The sequence below is a fragment of the Brassica rapa genome, chromosome A09 (assembly GCF_000309985.2).
Source record: "Brassica rapa cultivar Chiifu-401-42 chromosome A09, CAAS_Brap_v3.01, whole genome shotgun sequence".
Lineage (NCBI taxonomy): Eukaryota > Viridiplantae > Streptophyta > Magnoliopsida > Brassicales > Brassicaceae > Brassica > Brassica rapa.
The window spans coordinates 1,668,503-1,685,017 of NC_024803.2; the positions used below are offsets into that span (position 1 = coordinate 1,668,503).

General features: G+C 39.0%; 3 protein-coding genes and 1 non-coding gene across 4 annotated transcripts; all 4 read left to right on the plus strand.

Moving 5' to 3' along the window:
- The first annotated feature begins 1,683 nt into the window (after positions 1-1,683).
- Positions 1,684-8,372, plus strand: LOC103846566 (callose synthase 12). Its single transcript, XM_009123513.3, has 5 exons — positions 1,684-4,068; positions 4,236-6,249; positions 6,359-7,821; positions 7,919-7,966; positions 8,054-8,372. The coding sequence occupies exons 1-4, from the start codon at positions 2,201-2,203 to the stop codon at positions 7,923-7,925; spliced, it is 5,352 nt and encodes a 1,783-aa protein (XP_009121761.1). The 5' UTR covers positions 1,684-2,200; the 3' UTR covers positions 7,926-7,966; positions 8,054-8,372.
- Positions 5,337-5,412, plus strand: LOC117128741. Its single transcript, XR_004452134.1, has one exon. It is a non-coding gene; the product is annotated as a small nucleolar RNA J33 (small nucleolar RNA).
- A 280-nt stretch (positions 8,373-8,652) lies between the features above and the next one.
- Positions 8,653-13,662, plus strand: LOC103846557 (two pore calcium channel protein 1). The gene is made up of 23 exons (XM_009123502.3): positions 8,653-8,943; positions 9,296-9,439; positions 9,537-9,644; positions 9,881-9,976; positions 10,095-10,225; positions 10,297-10,357; positions 10,436-10,602; positions 10,689-10,794; positions 10,888-10,965; positions 11,051-11,112; positions 11,209-11,281; positions 11,363-11,428; positions 11,517-11,660; positions 11,734-11,791; positions 11,893-12,000; positions 12,074-12,137; positions 12,209-12,377; positions 12,453-12,517; positions 12,600-12,690; positions 12,813-12,899; positions 12,990-13,061; positions 13,149-13,186; positions 13,300-13,662. Exons 1-23 carry the CDS (start codon positions 8,818-8,820, stop codon positions 13,400-13,402), a joined length of 2,217 nt encoding a protein of 738 aa, XP_009121750.1. The 5' UTR covers positions 8,653-8,817; the 3' UTR covers positions 13,403-13,662.
- Positions 13,663-14,725: 1,063 nt separating this feature from the next.
- Positions 14,726-16,507, plus strand: LOC103846546. Its single transcript, XM_033278575.1, has 3 exons — positions 14,726-15,756; positions 16,067-16,145; positions 16,226-16,507. The coding sequence occupies exons 1-3, from the start codon at positions 15,493-15,495 to the stop codon at positions 16,480-16,482; spliced, it is 600 nt and encodes a 199-aa protein (XP_033134466.1). The 5' UTR covers positions 14,726-15,492; the 3' UTR covers positions 16,483-16,507.
- Positions 16,508-16,515: the final 8 nt, after the last annotated feature.

The following is a 16,515-nucleotide window of genomic DNA, read 5'->3' on the forward strand; positions in this document are numbered from 1 at the left end:
CGTGTGGGGCGAGGCGGCGAATCTTAGGTTTATGCCTGAGTGTATCTGTTACATCTTCCACAATATGGCCTCGGAGCTTAACAAGATCTTAGAGGATTGCCTCGACGAGAGCACGGGGCAGCCGTATTCTCCTAAGATCACGGGGGAGAATAGTTTCCTAAACGGCGTCGTTAAGTCAGAACAAAAGGAAGATTCCATCTAATGGATTATAATCCCACATGCCCATTTTTAAAACTAGACAAAATAACTTATAATAGTCCCATAAGAGCATTAAGACAAACTGAACCAAAAAGAATCTTAAATGCTGGTGAATCTAGTCTCGAATGCTGCTGAACACTCCTGATATTAGAATTTGGCAGAAAATATTCATACTAATAACAGTAAATACATTTCAAAACAAGAAAATAGTAGTAGTAAATAAAAACAATTAATATGTTATTATTGTTTCTCTTAGCTGTTACCATTACATTAACAATTTACATTCAATCCTTTTAATGAAAAATATTATAAAATATTAAAAGAAGTTATTAGAAAAGGAGAGGGATATGGGGGGGGGGAGAGCATGGAGGGGTCCCATGTGTGTTTCGAAAAGCAGCAAACATGACTTTGTAAAGTCTTGTTTTAGCTAGAGTTCCAAAAAAAAAAGAGTTCAAAAAAAAAGAAAAAAAAAAGTCTTGTTTTAGCGTCCAAAGCGGTCTCACTCGCCGTTCAGCTGTTAAATTTTCTTGAAATAAATCGCTCCACTTGTTTTTTATTTTTGTTTCTTTCAACCCACTTGTATTAATAACAATAATGATATTGCTAATCTTGAACAAATCGTGGATTGTCTTTTCTTCCAGTGATATCATCCTTAGTCAAAACATCTCAAATTAAATAAATATATAGTTGTGAATTAAAAAAAAAGGTATAGAGTTTATAAAATTAGCATTTGCGAATGTTTTTAAAAGTTTGGCGTTTGTATAGATCACTGTCAGTGTCATGAATCATTCGGTGACAGCAAATTTGTATATGCCAAAAAAGAGAGTTGATACTTGCCATTCTCGATATTTTGAATTTTTTTTCGTCGACATACAAACTCAACATTTTCGAAATCTTAGATTAAAAACAAAATGGACAAAACGATACTTATTAATGAATTATGTACTAGCGTCTAAACATTAGTAACATAGATATAATTATAAGAACAAGAAACATATATGCACAAAGCCTCAAACCAAATTTAAATAGTGTTACGAAACAAGGGATGTACTTGTTATGAAAAATTAATGTATAACCATTCTTAGCATTTTTTACCTAACCCTTAAACTTTATAAAGAAAAATATGTAACATTTCGGTGTGTGGTATATAAAAGTATTTTGAAAATCGATTTGATTATTTCTATTATTAAAATGTACTTACTTTTTTTATCACACATTTATTTACAATTTCAGAGTTAAACATGATTAAGACAAAGTAGTGAAAATATAGATGATCTACCAGAAAATCATTTGCTTTCTGAGTGAGATCAAAATAAAGGCAAAAATAATGTGATGATTGTATATTAAACAATTATTTTGAATTTGAAAAGAATAACTCATCGAATGAAGCCTATGAACCGAGTAAGCGGTGAAGCGGTTGGACCGTCACAAAAATTATGACCAACAAGAAAATAAAATTGATATTAGTGAATGATATATTTTGGAAAGTAATAAATTGGTTCCAGATTTCAATACATCAATGTTTTTCTAATGCTGACTTGCTTTTCCTCTTTTTCTTACATGATAAGGAAACGAGAGAGGTCGAAGAAACAAAGAAACTTCCTAAGCATTTAGCAACGCATCTTCAAAAAATCTAGTATTTACCAAGTAAAATCATACAAAATAAGGAAAAAAAGAAGAATATATTTCCCAATTTGGTTTTCACCGGAAAAAAAAAACTGTCTTAACAAAATCTTAATGCACCAAATCATATAAGAACTTTATTTGACCATTGTCATTAGTTTTTTCCTTATGGTAATGGATCTTCAAACAATTTAAATTAAATTAAAAAAAAAAAGAAAAGAGAAACAAAAACGCGGAAAGGAGAGCCCAAATCGTCTCCGTCTGTCATTGTCGCAGTCTCTAAAAGAGAAAAACAAATCGCAACGCTTCAATATCTCTCTCTCTCTCTCTCCCTATCGTTTGAATCAGTCTCTCAAGATCCACCACCACACATGCTACTATGAGCCTCCGCCACCGCACCGTCCCCTCTCAACCCGGACGGCCCCCGGCGGCGGGCGCAATCGAGGACGAGCCCTACAACATCATCCCCGTCAACAACCTCCTCGCCGACCACCCCTCCCTCCGCTACCCCGAGGTCCGCGCCGCCGCCGCCGCCCTCAAAACCGTCGGCGACCTCCGCCGCCCCACCTACGTCCAATGGCGCCCCCACTACGACCTCCTCGACTGGCTCGCCCTCTTCTTCGGCTTCCAGAAGGACAACGTCCGCAACCAGCGCGAGCACCTCGTCCTCCACCTCGCCAACGCCCAGATGCGCCTCTCCCCGCCGCCGGACAACATCGATTCCCTCGATCCCGCCGTCGTCCGCCGCTTCCGCCGCAAGCTCCTCGGTAACTACTCCAGCTGGTGCTCCTACCTCGGGAGGAAGTCCAACATCTGGATCTCGGATCGGACCCCCGATTCGCGGCGGGAGCTTCTCTACGTCGGCCTCTACCTCCTCGTGTGGGGCGAGGCGGCGAATCTTAGGTTTATGCCTGAGTGTATCTGTTACATCTTCCACAATATGGCCTCGGAGCTTAACAAGATCTTAGAGGATTGCCTCGACGAGAGCACGGGGCAGCCGTATTCTCCTAAGATCACGGGGGAGAATAGTTTCCTAAACGGCGTCGTTAAGCCTATCTACGACACGATCAGAGCTGAGATTAATGAGAGCAAGAACGGGACGGAGCCGCATTGTAAGTGGAGGAACTACGATGATATTAATGAGTACTTCTGGACGGATAGGTGTTTTAGTAAATTGAAATGGCCGATTGATTTGGGGAGCAGTTTCTTCAAGAACAGCAGAGGTAGCGGAGTTGGGAAGACAGGTTTTGTGGAGAGGAGGACGTTTTTCTACCTCTACAGGAGCTTTGATAGGCTTTGGGTGATGCTTGCTTTGTTTCTTCAAGCTGCTATTATAGTTGCTTGGGAGGAGAAGCCGGGTGGAGGGTCGGTGACGAGTCAGCTCTGGAATGCGTTGAAGTCGACGGATGTTCAGGTGAGGCTTTTGACTGTTTTCTTGACGTGGAGTGGGATGAGGTTGTTGCAGGCTGTGCTGGACGCTGGCTCGCAACGGTCGCTTATTTCTAGAGAGACCAAACGGCTGTTTTTCAGAATGTTGATGAAGGTTGTGGCTGCTACGGTTTGGATAATAGCGTTTATTGTTCTCTACACGAACATCTGGAAGCAGAGGAAGCAAGATAGGCAGTGGTCCAGAGCCGCGAATGATAAGATCTATCAGTTCCTTTACGCTGTGGTGGCTTTCTTGGTCCCTGAGATCCTGGCTTTGGCTCTGTTTATAGTCCCGTGGATAAGGAACTTTCTGGAAGAGACCAATTGGAAGATATTCTTTGCTTTGACTTGGTGGTTCCAGGGGAAAAGCTTTGTGGGTCGAGGTTTGAGAGAGGGGTTGGTGGACAACATCAAGTACTCGACTTTCTGGATCTTTGTCCTCGCAACGAAGTTCACGTTCAGCTACTTCCTTCAGGTTAAGCCAATGATTAAACCCTCGAAGCTGCTATGGAATTTGAAGGAGGTGGATTATGAGTGGCATCAGTTCTTTGGCGAGAGCAATAGGTTTTCTGTCTTGTTATTGTGGCTGCCAGTGGTGTTGATATACCTGATGGATATCCAAATTTGGTACGCGATCTATTCTTCGATTGTCGGTGCTGTTGTTGGGCTGTTTGATCATCTGGGGGAGATCAGGGACATGGGACAGCTTAGGCTGAGGTTCCAGTTCTTTGCTAGCGCTATTCAGTTCAACCTAATGCCTGAGGAACAACTCCTGAATGCTAGAGGATTTGGTAACAAGCTTAAGGACGCCATTCATAGGTAAGTCTATTGAAGCATGTTACTGATATTCCTCCTATATAATTTACTATACAGAGTTTGTCTTTACAGTACAAGCTATAGGATTTTAGTTTTGTTAAAGCAGATTCTCCGCAATGAACTAGACTTTTTCACATTGTAATAACATTGAGTTTGTGTACTTTATGCAGATTGAAGCTGAGGTATGGATTGGGGCGGCCGTTTAAGAAACTCGAGTCCAATCAGGTTGAGGCTAACAAGTTTGCGCTGATCTGGAATGAGATAATCTTAGCTTTCAGAGAGGAGGATATAGTCTCTGATCGAGAAGTAGAGCTGCTGGAGCTGCCAAAGAATTCCTGGAATGTAACAGTTATCCGCTGGCCGTGTTTCCTGTTGTGCAATGAGCTTTTGCTTGCACTGAGCCAGGCGAAAGAGCTGGTTGACGCACCTGATAAATGGCTGTGGCACAAGATATGCAAGAATGAGTACAGGCGGTGTGCTGTGGTTGAGGCATATGAAAGCATCAAACATCTGTTGCTTTCAATCATCAAAATTGACACTGAAGAACATAAAATTGTTACAATTTTCTTTCAGATGATTGAGGTCTCTATTCAGGGTGAGCAGTTCACCAAGACCTTCAAAGTGGACCTTTTGCCAAAGATTTATGAGACACTACAGAAGTTGGTTGGTCTGTTGAATGATGAGAAAGTGGATGTTGGGCGAGTGGTGAATGGTCTGCAATCTATTTATGAGATTGCAACACGACAGTTCTTCATAGAAAAGAAGACGACTGAACAGCTATCTACTGAGGGGTTAACTCCTCATGATCCAGCCTCAAAGTTACTGTTTCAGAATGCTGTTAGGCTTCCCGATGCAAGCAATGAAGACTTCTTCCGGCAGGTTAGGCGGTTACACACAATTCTCACTTCTAGGGACTCTATGCACAGCGTCCCTGTGAATCTAGAGGCGAGACGGCGGATTGCCTTCTTCAGCAATTCGCTCTTCATGAACTTGCCTCATGCACCTCAGGTGGAGAAAATGTTGGCGTTCAGTGTTATGACTCCATACTACAGCGAGGAAGTTGTATACAGCAAAGAACAGCTCCGAAATGAGACTGAGGATGGAATTTCAACCTTGTATTACCTGCAGACGATTTATGCCGACGAATGGAAAAATTTTAAGGAACGGATGCGTAGGGAAGGTATAAAGACAGATGTTGAGTTGTGGACAACCAAGCTGAGAGAGCTCAGGCTTTGGGCTTCCTACAGAGGTCAGACTTTGGCACGTACAGTTCGAGGAATGATGTACTATTACAGGGCTCTTAAGATGCTTGCTTTTCTTGACTCTGCGTCTGAAATGGACATTCGGGAGGATGCTCAGGAGCTTGGTTCAATGAGGAGTTCGCAGGGAAATCGATTGGATGGGGTTGACGATGTAAATGACGGATCTTCTCTAAGCAGAGCAACTAGCTCTGTGAGCATGCTGTATAAAGGCCATGAGCATGGGACTGCATTGATGAAATTCACATATGTCGTGGCGTGCCAGATCTATGGGTCTCAAAAAGCGAAGAAGGAGCCTCAGGCAGAGGAAATTCTGTATCTTATGAAGCAAAACGAAGCCCTCCGTATTGCATATGTGGATGAGGTACATGCGGGCAGGGGAGAGACTGAGTATTACTCCGTTCTGGTGAAATACGATCATACGTTGGAGAGGGAAGTGGAGATATTCCGTGTGAAGCTACCTGGTCCGGTGAAGCTGGGTGAGGGAAAGCCAGAGAACCAGAATCATGCAATGATCTTTACCCGTGGTGATGCTGTTCAGACCATAGATATGAACCAGGATAATTATTTTGAGGAGGCTCTCAAGATGAGAAATTTGCTCCAGGAGTTTAGGCATTATCATGGGATCAGAAAACCAACTATTCTTGGTGTCCGGGAGCACATCTTCACGGGATCTGTCTCGTCTCTGGCATGGTTCATGTCTGCTCAGGAGACTAGTTTCGTCACTCTTGGTCAGCGTGTTCTCGCCAATCCGCTGAAGGTCAGAATGCATTATGGTCATCCTGATGTTTTTGACAGATTCTGGTTCTTGAGTCGAGGTGGCATCAGCAAAGCTTCTAGAGTTATAAATATCAGTGAGGACATCTTCGCCGGGTTTAATTGCACATTGCGGGGCGGTAACGTCACCCACCACGAGTATATTCAGGTAGGGAAATGTTCATCATTTGGATATTCTAACTAATTTATACATCGACAACAATACTATAATTCCACTTTTTTTGTTATAACCTTCGTGTGTGTGCATATGTATTCAGGTTGGGAAGGGTCGAGATGTTGGATTGAATCAAATATCAATGTTTGAGGCTAAGGTAGCCAGTGGGAATGGAGAGCAGGTTCTTAGCCGAGATGTGTACAGGCTGGGTCATAGGCTCGATTTCTTCAGAATGTTATCATTTTTCTACACAACGGTGGGGTTTTTCTTCAACACGATGATGGTCATTCTCACTGTCTACGCTTTCCTCTGGGGTCGGGTTTATCTTGCTCTGAGCGGTGTTGAGAAGTCCGCTCTAGCAGACAGCACAGACACCAACGCAGCGCTTGCTGTGATATTGAACCAGCAATTCATCATTCAGCTTGGTCTCTTCACAGCTCTGCCAATGATTGTGGAATGGTCTCTCGAGGAGGGTTTCCTTCTAGCGATATGGAATTTCATTCGGATGCAGATTCAGCTTTCATCTGTCTTCTACACATTCTCAATGGGGACCAGAGCTCACTATTTTGGCCGAACCATTCTCCATGGTGGAGCAAAGTACAGAGCCACTGGGCGTGGATTTGTTGTCGAGCACAAGAGCTTCACTGAGAATTACCGTCTATACGCACGCAGTCACTTTGTGAAGGCCATCGAGCTTGGGCTGATCCTCATAGTCTACGCTACGCACAGTCCCATCGCCAAAGACTCATTGATCTATATAGCTATGACTCTCACCAGCTGGTTCCTCGTGATTTCATGGATACTGGCCCCTTTTGTGTTCAACCCGTCAGGATTCGACTGGCTTAAGACGGTCTATGACTTCGAAGGCTTCATGAACTGGATCTGGTATCAAGGCAGAATCTCAACGAAGTCCGAACAGAGCTGGGAGATATGGTGGTATGAGGAACAGGACCACCTGAGAACCACCGGTATACCAGGAAGAATCGTGGAGATAATCTTGGACCTTCGGTTTTTCTTCTTCCAGTACGGGATTGTATACCAGCTCAAAATCGCAAACGGATCAACCAGCATTCTCGTCTACTTACTCTCATGGATATACATCTTCGCAGTGTTTGTGTTCTTCCTAGTAATCCAATACGCCCGTGACAAGTACTCAGCGAGAAACCACATACGGTACAGGCTCGTCCAGTTCCTCCTGATCGTGTTTGGTACACTGGTGATTGTTGCTCTCCTCGAGTTCACGCATTTCAGCTTCGTGGATATCTTCACGAGTCTTCTTGCGTTCGTCCCAACCGGCTGGGGAATCTTGCTGATCGCACAGGCTTTGAGGCCTGCGCTGCAGAAGATCGGGCTTATCTGGAACGCGGTTGTCTCCCTTGCTCGGTTGTATGACATACTGTTCGGGATAGTCATCATGGTTCCCGTAGCGTTCATGTCGTGGATGCCTGGGTTTCAATCGATGCAAACGAGGATCTTATTCAATGAAGCTTTTAGCAGAGGGCTTCGTATCATGCAGATTGTCACTGGGAAGAAATCAAAAGGCGATGTCGAAGTTGAAAAAAGAAGGTAAAGCTTCTTATTTACCCAAACATCTTTTATGTTCTGTTTGTTTGGAATCTTAAATTACAACAACACTAATGCAAAGCTTTTATAACTTGTGTAGGTCTTGAGGTATATGGTAATTTAAAAGTTGCTGGTTTGCGGCGATGAGGTTAGTTTTGTATTCTTATAAGTTATGCTTCTTGTCTGAATAAGAACTCAGACACCCGTGTTTTGTCTTCTTCTTATTTTAAACCAGGTTTTTGGAGAGCTTTGGTTGAGGAAGCTATTTGATTAGTTCATCGGTTAGTGGGAGAAACATATATATACATTTGTCAGTACTTTGTTAGAGTGTGTGGAAATGGGGACGACTCTGATTCTGATTCCTTATGTGGTTATTGTCTGAAACGTTACAGCATTTTGTGAAGTAGGCTTTTGTGCAAGATTTGATATCTTTCTCTCATTGTAGAGCTTTAGAGCATTTTTTAGTATATGTTTAATCTTTGATTTTTCTAATGTCATTTGCATTCATATTTCACATCTTCTTCGTTGGTCTTAAACCAGTTTTCAGATGCTTATCCATTGTCCACTTCTCTATGTATCTGTTTCTTCTGTTTGTTTTCAGTATTGTCTTTTATTCTTTAATCAGTTTTATTTGGACCACAACACCACTCTCTCGGTTTTGACCATTCTACTTAGATCTTGATCCACTTCGCTGGAAAAAAAAACACACAAAAATACAAATTGAGAAAGCTTTAGAGCATTTAAAAGCCACGTGTCAAGGAGCCATCGTGTTTGTCGGCAAGATCTATATCATTTGCGACTGATCTAACGGGAATATTTCAAATTTTTTAATTCAATTAAATAATCCAGCTACTTCTGGGCCATCACCATGATCTTCTTCGTCTTCTGATCTCTTTAGCACTAAATTAAATTCGTAGTCAATAATAACTCAGAGAAAAGACATATAACTAGTTTGGTTTGGTTACGCCTGTCGGAGAGAGAAACGAAAGGAACAAAAAAATGGAAGATCCTCTGATTGGTAGAGAGAGTCGAGGTGGTGGTGGTAGCACGGATCGGATCGTTCGTAGATCAGAAGCCATCACACATGGTACCACCTTTCAGAAAGCTGCTGCTCTCGTCGATCTGGTTCTCCATCTATCTCTTAACTCCCTAATTATATTCGTCTTCTTCTTCTTCTTCTGATCTTTTTGTCCGACTGTGACATGATGCATAACTCCATGAGGGAGATTCTGTCTGTGTGTTGGTTTATGTCTGAAAAGTCAAATCGTTTATTATGAATAATTACCTTCTCTATTCATCAGAAAATGATTTTTTTTTTGTTTCCACCTGATTAGTTAAATTTTCTCTATATAATCCTTACCAAAATACAATTGTTCGGTCGAATTGTGAACTGGAATTTTTATTTCTTTGTCCTTTTGCTGATTTTAGAAACCTTTTAGTTCTGTTAATTGAATCTGGTACGTGTGTATGTATGCAGGCTGAAGATGGTATTGGTCTACCTGAGCAAATACTTGACCAGTCCAGCTTCGGAGAGTCTGCGAAGTACTACTTCATCTACACACGTTTGGATCTCATCTGGTCACTCAACTATTTCGCTCTCATTTTGATTAACTTCTTTGAGGTCAGCACTTTTAATCAAACCTTGCCAAAAAAAAACCTTAAAAGAAAATAAAAAATTATCAAATAGTGTAACACTCTTTCTCCCCTCTCTTCTGCAGCAACCATTGTGGTGTGAAAATAAGCCTACGCCGTCTTGCAAAGACAGGGACTATTATTACCTCGGGGAGTTACCTTACTTGACTGATGCAGAATCCATTATCTTTGAGGCAAGTACTTGTTTCCCTTTCATTTTCGCTCTAGATACATAGATTTTAGTGAAAATGGGCACACTAGATACATATGAATCCACTTGAAAGTTCAAGAATTGAGATGTATTATATACCTTTGTGAAGACTAGTTGATAGTTACTCGTTTAAGCAGCTGTTATTATTATCATACTCTCGTCTTATCTTCCATTGTTGTGATTGGTTGAAATTCTTATATTTTAAACTTCTCCATATAGGTACTTACACTGGTTATACTACTTGTACATACTTTTTTCCCAATCTCCTATGAAGGGTCCAGGATCTTTTGGACAAGTCGCCTTAACCTAGTGAAGGTAAGCCTCCTCACTGTCTCTTGCTTCTATTTGTTCAAAATTTGGCAGAATGTAAGCTATTGATTTCTTCTTTTTAAAACAATAACTGTCTTCTTCTTCTTCTTCTTCTTGATTCCAGGTTGCTTGCGTGGTAGTTTTGATAGTTGATGTGCTTGTTGACATTCTGTACTTGTCTCCAGTGGCTTTCGATTTTCTTCCTTTTAGAATCGCCCCTTATGTGAGAGTCATCATATTCATCCTCAGCATAAGGTACTAATAGATTTATGCTTCTCTACTATCAACTCTTCTCTACTATAATGTTTATTTAAATATTTGTACAGGGAGCTTCGAGACAGCCTCATCCTTTTGTCTGGAATGCTTGGCACATACTTGAACATCTTGGTCAGTGGCCTTCCCAATCAAAGTAATGAACTCGTATTGATTGTAACTCTATGCTTGACTTCTTGAATATCTCCACAGGCTCTATGGATGTTGTTCCTTCTCTTTGCGAGTTGGATCGCTTTTGTCATGTTTGAGGACACACAGCAAGGACTCACGGTCTTCACTTCTTACGGTGCAACTCTTTACCAGATGTTTATTTTGTTCACAACATCCAACAATCCTGATGTCTGGATTCGTGCTTACAAGTAAGTATATGGTGAACAAGTCCATTTTACTTGTATTGAGTTGCACCTAGTGATTTGGGCGACTGATATGTTCTGTTTTTGTATAGGTCTTCTCGCTGGTCGTCGCTGTTCTTCGTGCTCTACGTGCTGATTGGCGTCTACTTTGTCACGAACTTGATTCTTGCCGTTGTGTATGACAGTTTCAAAGAACAGGTTGATTGAAAACTTTGATGTTTGTATTGTTATCTCATCTCAAAATTAAAAACGAATTTTCTAGTTTGTATCTTATATGTTTATTTTTAATAGCTCGCGAAGCAAGTGTCTGGAATGGATCAAATGAAGAGAAGAATGCTGGAGAAAGCCTTTGGTCTTATAGACAAAGACGTAAGTTCATCTACGCATAAAGATATACAGAGAAGTTCCTTGTTAGTTACCACATGGCTGAGCATGTGTGTTCTATTTTTAATAGAAAACCGGGCAGATTGATAAGGAGCAATGCATTAAGCTCTTTGAACAGCTGACTAATTACAGGTATCTTTTGTCATTTATATGCTTTTTCATAGTCTCTTTCTTTTTATTTTACCAACTTGTGAGATCTGATATTCACTCCTTTGTGCTTATATTCAGGACGTTGCCAAAGATTTCAAAAGAAGAATTCGGATTGATCTTTGATGAGCTTGATGATACTCGTGACTTTAAGGTATATATATAATCTTAAAAATTACTAGTCACATTAAAATTTTCATTAACAACAGTTTTCTTTTTGTTTCCTGTCGTGCAGATCAACAAGGATGAGTTTGCTGACCTCTGCCAAGCCATTGCTCTAAGATTCCAAAAGGAGGAAGTTGTAAGTCTTTATTTCATTCTCCTTTTGGACATTTACTTATCTTTACCATATATTTACACTAACCATCCTATGTGTTTTTTTACTGCAGCCATCTCTCTTTGAAAACTTCCCCCAAGTTTACCATTCGGCCTTATCACAACAACTGAGAGCCTTTGTTCGAAGCCCAAGATTCGGATACGCTATTTCTTTCATCCTCGTTCTCAACTTCATTGCTGTCGTTGTTGAGACAACGGTATATCTTGCTCTTATAAAGTACATGTAGTTTCTAAGTTTTTACACAAGCCATAACATGTTTTTGTATGCAGCTTGATATTGAAGAAAGCTCAGCTCAGAAGCCCTGGCAGGTTGCAGAGTTTGTCTTTGGTAAGAACTTGAATACTACCTTTCTCTCCAGTTCTCCACTTGTTATTAATCCTTTTTCATTAGTTAATTATTTTTTATTTTCTTTTGATGTTTTCACACAGGATGGATATATGTGTTGGAGATGGCTCTGAAGATCTATTCATATGGATTCGAGAATTACTGGAGGGATGGTCAAAACCGGTTTGATTTTATAGTCACATGGGTCATAGGTAAAAAAACCTTTTGAAGCAGCAGTTTCATCATTTTCTCTGCTGATTAAATGATTGATTATTGCATCTGCAGTTATTGGGGAAACGGCAACCTTCATAACTCCAGATGAGAACACTTTCTTCTCAAACGGAGAATGGTGAGAAACAACACTATGACATGTTTGTTACAATGGTCACTGACTCTGGTTTCTCTGCCTGTCATTGATAGGATCCGATACCTTCTCCTTGCAAGAATGTTGAGACTGATAAGGCTTCTTATGCACGTCCAGAGATACCGAGCGTTTATTGCGACATTCATCACTCTTATTCCGAGTTTGATGCCTTATTTGGGTACCATCTTCTGCGTGCTGTGCATCTACTGCTCTATTGGTGTACAGGTAGGCTACCACTGAACAGCCCCTTTCATGTGTGTTTGAGAAATAAAACTTTAATTCGTTTCGTTTTGTTGATAGGTCTTTGGTGGGCTTGTGAATGCTGGAAACAAACAACTCTTCAAAACTGAGATGGCTGAGGATGAGTATCCTTTTTTTTTTATGCACTCTTTACTTGGTACATCTGTTTTTGAGTATATGATGGGTTTCTTGACTAGAGAAACTCAGCTATCTACTGTTTAACTTCAATGACTATCCCAATGGAATGGTCACACTCTTCAATCTGCTAGTGATGGGGAACTGGCAAGTCTGGATGGAGGTAAAATTTCACTCTCTTAGTCCCAATTCTTTTAGACTCATAGTAGTTTTGCCAACAAGAAGCATTGATAGTTCTTATAGTGCTTATTATTTAAGCTACTCTTTAATGATCGTTTTGTTCAGAGCTATAAAGATTTGACGGGGACATGGTGGAGCATTGCATACTTCGTCAGTTTCTACATCATCACTGTTTTGCTTCTGTTGAATTTGGTGAGATTCACTGAGACACCAAATTGGTCGTGGTTGTTGTAAGAGGACCGAACTCTGGTTGGCTAATTATGTATGATTGTTTGTCTTCAGATTGTTGCCTTTGTCTTGGAAGCCTTCTTTACTGAGCTGGATCTTGAGGAAGAGGAGAAATGTCAAGGAGAGGTTAGTTAATTTTCTTCTTCGGTTTGTCCTAGAGTTAGATGGATAAGGTGTAGACCTTTGATTCTTGTGATCTCCTTGTTGTTGCAGGATTCTCAAGAAAGAAGAAACAGGCGTCGATCTGCAGGGTAAGCAGAGAGATACCAAACCTTGTTTTTGTTTTATTAATTTAACAGCAGAGACTTAGAAAAATCTGAAGCTTATTTGCTGCTTGTTTTGTTGTTGTGAAATGGTTTAAAAGGTCGAAGTCTAGGAGTCAAAGAGTTGACACACTTCTTCATCACATGTTGGGTGATGAACTCAGCAAACCAGAGTGTTCTACTACTACTGCTACTGATACATAAAAAGCCCGTTAAAAAGGTTTTTTATTCTCTTTTAATATTTTGTTTTTGTGCGATTCTTGGAAGCGTTCTTGATTCTATGTAGAGAGATCAAGAGAATCCAGAAGTTAAACTTGCATTTTGGTTGCTTGTTGAAGATTTTAAAATGTAACGTTTGTGTTTATATGGGGTTGTGTCTGTAATAATGACAATATGATGATTCCTTTGACCCTTTTGGCCTTTGTAAACCTTTATTTAATTTGATTTATTTTATTTAACTGATATTATTGGTAAAATCCAAAAGAACTATAAACTGAAAAAGCTGTGCACGAGGATTACATTTTTCTTCCGAGTTTTTCTTAGCCAATAAAAATTGTCAATTCATATTATATTTTTGAAATAAAAAAGTAAAAATAAATTTTTGAAATAAAAATAGTAAAAATATATTACAAAATACAATGTCGTCAACAAAACTTTAAACCTTAAATCCAACTTTAAATCCTTTGGTAAATTTAAACCTTAAATTTTTAGGCAAATTTTAAACTTTTGGATAAATCATAAACTCTAGATCCTGGTTTATATGTGTTTAAAATTGATGTCATCTAAATCGATAGGTAAAATCTGTAAATTTCAAAAATTTATGTTTGTAATAGGATAAAAAAATAGTTCGTGTATAAACGAAAATCCAAAATAGTTTGTGTATTTTATGAAAAAAAAAATTAGTTCATGTATTTTTAAGAGAATTTTTTTTCTCTTTGAAAGACTTTTTTTTTTCTTGGTGTATATTGATGCTATTAAATGTAACAACATTTTAATAAATTTTTCTCAAACCGTTCATGTATTTTCCCAGACAGAGGGTCTATAAACAACTTTTCGGAGGATCATAAATGCCTTGTTTTTCTTGGTTCATAGGCGATCATGGACGTCCTTTCACACATTATAGTTATTTGATTTTTTTCTGTAGAAAATCATAACGTCACTCAACCACTAGACTAACGTTATAATTTATCTAGCAGACTATTATTAGCTGTGTGCACATACTAGACTATTCCATCTAAGAAATTCATCAATTTGATTTAAGTTAAGTTTTGTAACAAATTTATTTATTAATTTTTAAATCACATTTATTATAATAATTGTATGGGGAGTTTTTGTAATACGATAAATAATTGTATAATATGTGTGTTCAGCTGCAGGTAAAAAGTATCCTAAAACACCCAAATGTATATATTTAAACTTTCCCGGAACCGTTAATGCATTTTCATTCTCAAGAAGTTTGCTATTATTGTTACTTTATTTACTTTATTTTGTTGTAATGATGACTTGTGACTGTGTTGAAGAAATAAATTGGGAAATAGGGTTGCGTGATAGAGAAACATATGTGAACAAAGAGTTAAGAAGAAAGAGTTCGATCGTTGCAGAAACATATTTTAAATTAAATATTAAAAATGCCATAGCATAATAACTGAGAGAGCAAAGATAAAACACTGACGTTTCTTTTATTTAACAGCATCAATATACACCAAGAAAAAAAAAAGTCTTTCAAAGAGTCAAATTTTACTTGAAGAAGAAAGATTTATTAAAGATCCAAAACCTGCAAGTGTTCTTTTTTAGGCAAAGTTTTCAATTTCTTCGTCCTTTTTTGCTGTATGATAATGGAACTCTTCTCATTCTCATCCCAAAAGTTTCTTTTCTCCTTTGCTTCAAGAGTGGAGGAAAAGCGTCATCTCCCTTGCCCTCACAGTAGAGAAAAAGCTTTGACCAGTAAGAATTTTTTTTGTTTAATCATCTATACTATTTGCACTTTCATGTAATGTTTGTTCTTGTTTACTATACATTTCGAGATTTGATGTTAACAAAAATAGAATTTCATGGGTTCTCATCTCTCTTGGAAGATCTCTTTTGTCTCTGACATTCTTGTTTCTAACTGCATTTCAAGGTTTCGTGGGTTTAAAACATATTAAAGTTTCGTTTTTACTGGTTTTAAAACATATCAAGGTTTCGTTGTTATACTTTTGGAAAGCATATCTTTTGTTTCATACTTCTGAAAGACAAAATCTCAAGGTTTCTGACTTTTGTTCTTGTTGTTATATTCATTTCACAGGTTAGTTAACATGGATGAAGAAGGAGAGGATGTGATTTCTATTGGAGCAAAACCCAAAAGTTCTAAGGAACCCAACCCTCTTAATCAAGCAAGGCGTGAACGTGAAGCTCGGGAAAGAGGAGGAGGAAGACAAAGAGGGAGAGGACAAAGAGGGAGGGGACAAGAAGGGATAGGTGAGGCTCATGAGGAAGGAGAGGAAAGACAAGTTGAAGAAGCTCATCAACAAGAAGCTCAAGAAGAACCTCAACCTCAACAACCTTTAAGCAAAATACCGGTACGGTTTAATTTAGTTAGGGTCTAGCGATTTGAGAACCATAGCTCTTGAGTTTGAGAAATTTTTTGAGGGTGCAAAGATACTCATGGTCATTGTTTATATGGATCTATCTAGTTCTAAGAAATGGGGGAAAGACATATATATGCATGAAAGCTTAACCAAGAATCATCTCTTGTTTTTTTATTCAGTTATTTACTTTCTATATCATTTTTACAGATTTGAGAACCATATCAAATCCTTCTAATATTTTGTTAATCTCTGTTAATTCTCATTTGGATATTGATTTGTTTTTCCTTTGATGTATGTGTAGCCTTTTAATGATGGTAGTGAAATTACAAGAGATTGGACAACTTCAGATCTCTTTGACGATCCAATTTATCAACATGCAGGTTTTTTTTAGCTCATGGGATTAGAATTTCATTTACATAATGATAGATTAACCAAAAACTGAATTTTGTTTCTTTTTCAGACACATGTGGCTCTGTAGTGTTTGCTAGACTCACCCAAGCTGCCTACAACAAAGATCGACCTATAGCACAACGTCGTAATCTATCCTATCGACACTTGGCCAACCATATCAGGAGCGTTACTGGAAAGAAGGAATCATTCTCATTCAGAAACCTCAGCATACCAAAGAACTTCATAAGAGATAATGGACTTCATAAAGATGTGAGTGTGTGTCTGTGTATTTATACTTTGTTTTTGTTTCCAATTAGTGAATTTTAAATTCAAAAATCTATGTTTGTGTAGGGTGTTACG